Below are 7,025 nucleotides of genomic sequence, written 5' to 3' on the forward strand. Positions count from 1 at the left end.
GCGCTGCTTAAGTACAGATTCAGATTTTAGCAAGTATACATGATGAAATATTGCCTAAACTATGTGATTGATTGCAAGCATCTGCACTCAAATTCAGGACATATAAGACATAGTGAAATACCATGTAAGACAAAGCAACTTTGAGCAATGAGATTTATTGATCCATGAATAGTTTCATCAGGTTGGAGAAAAACATTCCTTTTTCATAACCACAATGATATGTGACATTTTTTTTATAGTTTGGAATTCCATTATATCAATTCTGTTTAGCAATAGCTATATAATATGTCACTGTTAAACAGTGTTTTCTATTTGAGTCAGCAGTGACACCTAGCTGCTGTGCAAAGTGGACCAGTCATTTGTGCCCTGAAGATGACAGATGGTCATTGAAACGTGTGGCCTTGAAAACGTAGCTGTGAATAAAGAGCTTTTGGCCATCAAGAGTTATTGCCATCATGAATTACAATCTTGCTTAAAGTTTTCGTTATAATACAGCATACAATTTACAATTAAGCATATGGCTTCACAGATTTAAGTAGAGTAAAAAAATTGAAGTTTATAGTACCTGTAGTCACATAGGTCACACTTGTATGGATGCAGCCCTGTGTGGATCCTCATATGTTTCTCCATCTCAGTTTTGAGGAAGGAGCGGTACCCACACTCAGCACACAGGAATGATTTCTCCTTCCTGTGACGCGATATGTGCGCGTCCAGACTGCCTTTCGTTCTCGCGGAGTATTCGCATGTTGGGCACTTGAAGGGGCGGTCATCAGAGTGAACCTTAGATAGAGAAATAGGTAAAAAGTTTATGCCATAACTCGATAAAAAAAAAACACTCAGCACACAGGAACGATAATCATTTCTCCTTCCTGTGCCGCGATATGTGTGCATCCAGACTGCCTTTCGTTCTCGCGGAGTATTCGGGTACATGTCCGTTAGAATTTTAGAAAACTTGTTTAACTTGTAATACACCCTAAACATGTAAACTGACTAGAGTTGTCTGAAAATCACCTAAAAGTTTCACCTTCATGTGGTTTCTTAAGACGGATTTGGCCGCGAACGACTTCCCGCACGTTGGACACTTGTAAGGCCTCTCTGAGGAGTGGTGGTACTTAAGGTGCATCTTGTAAGCAAACTGTCTTGTGGTTGTGTAGCTGCACTTCTCACAGCTCAAGACGTCTTCTTGGGAATGCATCTAGAGGTGTTAAATAAAAAAGTGTAATTCAAGGATAGTAGTTTTTTTCAAGACAACCAGTTAATATTGCCTATCATGCCTATTCGATGCCTATCAGACATCTTCCTCAGAGTTTCTAACTAGAGTGCAATTTTTCAAGCAACTGGAATTGATTTGGGAAATGGTCACTGACAGACGCTATGATAACATCCACTCTCTTTCATCAATGACACTGAAGAGATCTAGTTATAGAGCTGGTTTTCCTATAGGTGACATTTTTGAGGAGTGGTGGTACTTCAGGTGCATCCTGTAAGCAAACTGTCTTGTTGTGGTGTAGTTACACTTCTCACAGCTCAATATGTCTTCTTGAGAGTGCATCTGGAGGTGTTAAACAATAAGATATACCAAATAGCAATTACTCAAGCAACAGGATATGATTTTTGAAACGTTTCAGATAACATCCATTATCTTTTGTCAGTGACACTGAAGAGATCTAGTTGGAGAACAGGTTTTTCTACATCTGACCCCCTCGATCTCGAAAGTTAAGCAAATTATTATGTGCAGTCCAGTCAGTACTTGGATTGGAGACCACCAAGGAAGACCGGATGGATGCTGTAGCCCGACCAAGAATTCATGGATTCTTTTTTTGGAAGGAACAAAAAATAGGTCCCGTGTCCGAGGAGGTGCCACAAGCACATAAAACAGCCTCATTACTAAAACATTGGGTACCTACTAACTGCAAATAATACATCAGTTGTAATACTATTGCCTTGAAGTGGTCTGATAACCCTACTTTGAACAATCCTGTTTAAGAAAAAAAGAAGCTAAAGGAATTGCACCTGTATGTGTTGTTTCATGTTCCCCTTGTGCCACGTGCTGTACTCACACAGAGAACAATGCACCACTCTGATGTTGGGGTGCTCTTGGACATGGTCTAGCAGCTCCACTTTGCTGTTTGTTGCAAAACTGCAGGAAGGACAGCGACGAAGTCTGGTGCTCGTTTTCTCATCTTTGGTGGTAGATTTCTTCACAGCAGAGATGGGTTGTTTCTGATTCTTCTATCGGAAAAAGTGAGATTAGTTTTTGCCATGTCAGATAGAGCAAACACCTGTGGAAGAAAATTTTCAAATTAAACATTGAAACATGTAACAGTTACATGTGTATATAAATGTGTTTAATTCTTCTTCATTGATAATAAAGGACCTTCTCAACTATTTCATGCTGCTTGCATGTAGAACACAAATGTTCTGTACTTAAAGGGTTCATGCCAGTAGTATAAGAGATACTCAGATAGCGAGTTGGTTTGAAATAAGAATATGAGCAACTGTGAATATGTGACGCACTGGCATGCAGAAAGCAGATGGAAGATAAAAGGGCTATATATTATTATGGTTGTATATGGCCTCCTTCGGTCAATATTGACCATGGTAAAATCCTACTCGATATCAGCCATACAGTGTCGACTAATCTAAATATCAGCTAGTAATGCAATCTGCTGACATCTCGGTAGGCAACAGTTATAGATGTAATCATGTACCGTTAAACAAAAACAGTGATCGCTTGTATATAAAGCACTTTTACAGAGCTCACTGTACACATGTGTGGGCAACAGGAATTATGGGTAATTTGTTGTAGGTGAATGCCCATCAGAAGTAAACAGTATTGTCTCAACCATTGTAAAGATAGTAACAATGCCTGGAACATCATCATCATCATCATCATAGATACCCCAGATAACCCCGCGAGGTGCAAAGTAGGGGGATGAGTTGAGGTCCCGGGTTAGGGCGGGCAGGCCGCCTGCCTGGCACGGAAGCACTCAACGTTGGGAGCACTTACAACCGTGCCAGGCAGGGAATTCCACTCCGGAATTGTTCTGGGGAAGTATGAGAATCTGTATGCAGCTGTGCGGGCAAAAATTGGCATGTACTTGAGTTGGTGGCTACCCCGAGTCCGCCCTTGGGTTGGTTTGAGCAAGTTCCCTGTATCTATGTTAATCCTGTTATTAACGAGCTTATAAAAAAGGTGAGGCGGGCGTTCCTCCTCCTTTCGAAGACATAACGGCGTCAGACTCTGCAAAAAGCCAGCAAAATATTTTTTGACATAATTACCCATTATGGATTCTTGAACGCAACAAGAAGATGAAGAACAATATCCGTCGTTCTCCCAAACATATGTAAAGTTAGTTCTCTTAACCATATGTTAACTTTACATATGGTTGAGACAACATTTTTTAACAACGTTCATAATTTTAATGTTCCTCCCATGGAGTTTTCAGTACTTACCAGTTCAAGTCTTACAGTTTATACGAAGACGCCCAAAAGCGCAGATTCAAGGAAAGGCTAACACCTTCTCTCCCTTTACTGAAGAAACTACGACCAAAACTAGCTGTTAGCAAATGTGGGTGGGGAGGGGGGCGTGTCCAGAACTTCTGTGCAACGATACAAATACAGGTTGTTAAAAGTTGTTCCTACGGTTTCTTTAGACACTCCATACCTTTTTTGCTTGTTTCCTTGTCCTCATGACGACACTAGGGCCGCAAATCTTCCGTTTTAGACTAAAAACAAGCTGCGCACCTGTTAAACAAACTATCCGCGAAGGCGGAAGCGTTTCATAAGGTCAAAGTTCATAAAGTAACCTGATTACCAAAATATGCAAAGAATATCCGCTTGGCGAGCTTGCCTTGCTTGCGTGCATTTATATTTTACGTACACGGTTAATGTATAACAAGCTTTTCTGTATCCAACGTACGTCTATAAAACACATGAAGTCATTGAAAAGCCTGTATACAATCAAGTTGAATTACTGTAAATTACTGTAAGTTCGCGGGGACTTACCTTCGCGGTAGCGGGAAAATGGAGTGTTCGCAGGTGGTTTTACGTTCGCGGAAGCGGCATAGACTGTAGTCACATACTGTAATTGTATAATGTTAGCAGTGGTTTTAAATTCGCGGTGAAGTGGCCATCACCAAAACCGCGAAAATAAAAACAACTGCGAACATATTTGCATTTACAGTAGTTCTTTATAACTGTTGAACCCCTGTCATTAATTTCCCTTCTACATGACACAGACTTTTGCAAGTGACAGTATATGAAACGGCTATGACTAAGAAAAAGGCATATGGTAGTGGCACAGATTTAGCCTTTAGTTATCAACACATCTCCAATTGAAGTGGAATTCTTTTAATGAATGCATGAATATTACCGTTTTGAGTTAATGACCCTCAAGTGTGTGTGTTCCCAGGTGTAGGTCTCTTAACACTAAAAAAAATGTAAGAAAAATTACATTAGGACCACGTGATGGCAACGTATGGTAACGATTGGACACAACCATAAACTATCTTAAGTCACTGCCATTTCTTATACAATTACGCGGGAAACGTTGTCTTCAATCAACGTGATATCAATGAAAGCGATGTTATACAATTTTTCTACAATTTCTAATTCAACCTAACTGTATTGTACAGTTGTATAATGATTGTTTATGGCACTGATACAGATTTAGCGTTATTTATCTCTAAGCTATCTCCGATCTTTTACCAGCTGCACCCATGACTTCATAAATATTAATGCTTGAACTTAAGGATCGTCAACTGTGCAAGATCCCAAGTTGTTTGTTTACTTTCCAAAAATTAAAAGAAAAATAGATTTCGGCCACGTGGTGACAACGCACGGTAACGATTGGTCAAGACTTTAAACCATGTTAAATCATAGTTGTTTCTTATGCAGTCTACTAAGGTAAAGTTTGCCTTAAATATAGAAGTGGAATTAATGAACGGGGTGTTATCTAATCTTTATACAGAACCATATGGTATCAATTTTATAAAAGAATAGCAAAACAGTTATCATTGCTTATTATAAAATAATATCTCAAATCTTATTGGATTCCTTTTCCCAGCTAATGAAAGTGATGAATAATTATGACGTAAATCTTCCCAGGTGTGTGCATCCGACAGGTGAGATCCCAAGTGATGACCACGTATGGTAACGATTGGTCAAAACTAACCATTTTAAGTCAAAGCCATTTCGTATACAATTACTTTGGAGAGTGTCTTAAATAAAAGTCCATTTAATGAAAGTACTAATATATAATTTGTCTATGGTATCAACGTTATGAAATTATAATAGCAAAACAGCTTTCATCTGTTTGAAAATTCCTATTCCTAATGCATATAGACAAACCATCGATCATAAAACATCTGTTTTTTTTAACTCCACCATAACTGAAAAGCGAAAAGTTGAATTTATCCATAGCTAACGATAGTTTTATGTTGTATCTGATGTCCTGCTTTGACCTGTACTGAGCCGTGTATGTGCATGTACACACATATGTGCATATACACACATACACATATGTAAGAGTGATAGTGTGGTCATTGGGAGAGGAGCATCAGTTGATACCTGATGATTAACTTGATGGGAATGTTAGCACTAGTATCATTTTGGCGATTGCGTTGAAAGAAAATGCGCATAAACTTCAGATTCATCCATCCACGCATCAAGTGTCATTCAATTTCAGACTAGACCCACTTATTCATTCACACTGTCACTTCACAGCATTGTTATCAGACTTAAGACAACAGACAAGTTTTAACGCGTTGTGGCATAATTTATTCACTTTCAGATCTTCGTACAATATTCAATTTCTTCTCATTTAATTGTAAAACGGCATTTTAGGTAGGGCATTGTACTATACAATATTTACAAGGCGTTCGACTGTTCGTTTACGTCATCTATTCGTGCGGTTACGTCATCAAATCGTGTTGCGCGGAACTCTCGAAGGAAGGTTGGATGTGATCATGTGACGCCGAACAGTCGAACTTCTGCCACGACCTGAAAAATAAGAGAAACAAGGTCACGGAAAAGTCCATGAACAAAAAGAAATTCATTGTTTTTCAATTAGTTCAGCAAAATTACTGGGAAAAAATACATATATTGCGATAAAGAAAAGGCCGATTCTGTGCTTTTGGACATTGGAAATGTTCTTTAAACTTAATACCAAATTTAACATTTTCGCAAAGAAATGAGGAAATTTTGAAAAATTACCTTCTACGATTTGGGAACGAGAGTCTCGTCCACGTCGTCGAAGAGGATCATGGGGGCTGGAGCAGTCACGTGATACAGGGCCACGCCGGGTGTCGTTGCGAGGTCGCGACGCCGCCTACCGGCCGTAGCACAACCTGCAGATGAGAAAAGGAAAATGATTAGGCATGGTTGCAACGATACACTGAAACTTTTATCCGTCTTACAACCTTTGCAAACAAATTGCTAGTTTACTACGTTGAAGAGACGTTATATGGACGGACTGCCACAAAAATAATGGCATTAAGAGGAGAGCAAAAGACATGGGTACAATCAGTTCAGTTCAATCAACAATGTTAAAATATGCATACATCTTAAGGTAATGAACATCTTGAAACGAGGTAGAGTGTTTAAAAGCAGTTTGGGATAGGCAACATACTGATATTAATCTACAGTGATAAAATGCATTTACGAAAAGTTGTATGTTTGCTCAAGATCTTATAAAGATCTAAGAAACTCGCTAATGTCTTTAAGACGGGTCCCGACCTTGTGAGCAGCGGTTGCCGACAGCAGAAGACTTGCAGATGAGAACGTCAGCGTGCAGGTACACCTTGGGGTAGTCCGTGGCGAACTTGAAGGCCTGGAAACCGAACCTGATGACGGCGTGGTTCGGAGCCGGGTACACCACGTAGGTCGGGTCAACTCCGCAGCTGGAGGGAGGAAAGACAACATGAACAGGTTAAGACTTTCCAAAATAAAGTCTTTGATTTGTATATAGGCCAGGAAGGCAGTTTTAAACAAGGCCGAGCGAAAAGACGTAGACATGTACTATA

At 39.6% G+C, this 7,025-nt stretch overlaps 2 protein-coding genes across 2 annotated transcripts in view; both read right to left on the bottom strand.

Moving 5' to 3' along the window:
* Positions 1-59: 59 nt before the first annotated feature.
* LOC118407302 (gastrula zinc finger protein XlCGF7.1-like) lies at positions 60-1,195 on the bottom strand. The gene is made up of 3 exons (XM_035807764.1): positions 1,025-1,195; positions 566-780; positions 60-81 (listed from the first exon to the last, which is right to left on the bottom strand). Exons 1-3 carry the CDS (start codon positions 1,193-1,195, stop codon positions 60-62), a joined length of 408 nt encoding a protein of 135 aa, XP_035663657.1.
* Positions 1,196-5,758: 4,563 nt separating this feature from the next.
* Positions 5,759-7,025, bottom strand: part of LOC118407303 — a 12,319-nt gene continuing 11,052 nt past the window's right edge. The window contains exons 18-20 of the mRNA XM_035807765.1: positions 6,739-6,902; positions 6,217-6,350; positions 5,759-6,003 (exon numbers count right to left, since the gene is read on the bottom strand). Of these exons, the coding sequence (XP_035663658.1) occupies positions 6,220-6,350; positions 6,739-6,902 (295 nt within the window). The 3' untranslated portion in view covers positions 5,759-6,003; positions 6,217-6,219. The remainder of the gene's footprint in view (positions 6,004-6,216; positions 6,351-6,738; positions 6,903-7,025) is intronic.

Source organism: Branchiostoma floridae, unplaced genomic scaffold, assembly GCF_000003815.2.
Source record: "Branchiostoma floridae strain S238N-H82 unplaced genomic scaffold, Bfl_VNyyK Sc7u5tJ_1285, whole genome shotgun sequence".
Lineage (NCBI taxonomy): Eukaryota > Metazoa > Chordata > Leptocardii > Amphioxiformes > Branchiostomatidae > Branchiostoma > Branchiostoma floridae.

Excerpts from the sequence above, each read along its gene's own strand:
- LOC118407302 (XM_035807764.1), bottom strand. The coding sequence starts at position 1,195 with ATGCATTCCCAAGAAGACGTCTTGAGCTGTGAGAAGTGCAGCTACACA. Across the intron at positions 781-1,024 it reads TCTTAAGAAACCACATGAAG|GTTCACTCTGATGACCGCCC; the intron begins GTGAAACTTTTA and ends TCTCTATCTAAG. Across the intron at positions 82-565 it reads TGTGACCTATGTGACTACAG|ATGCTTGCAATCAATCACAT; the intron begins GTACTATAAACT and ends ATTTGAGTGCAG.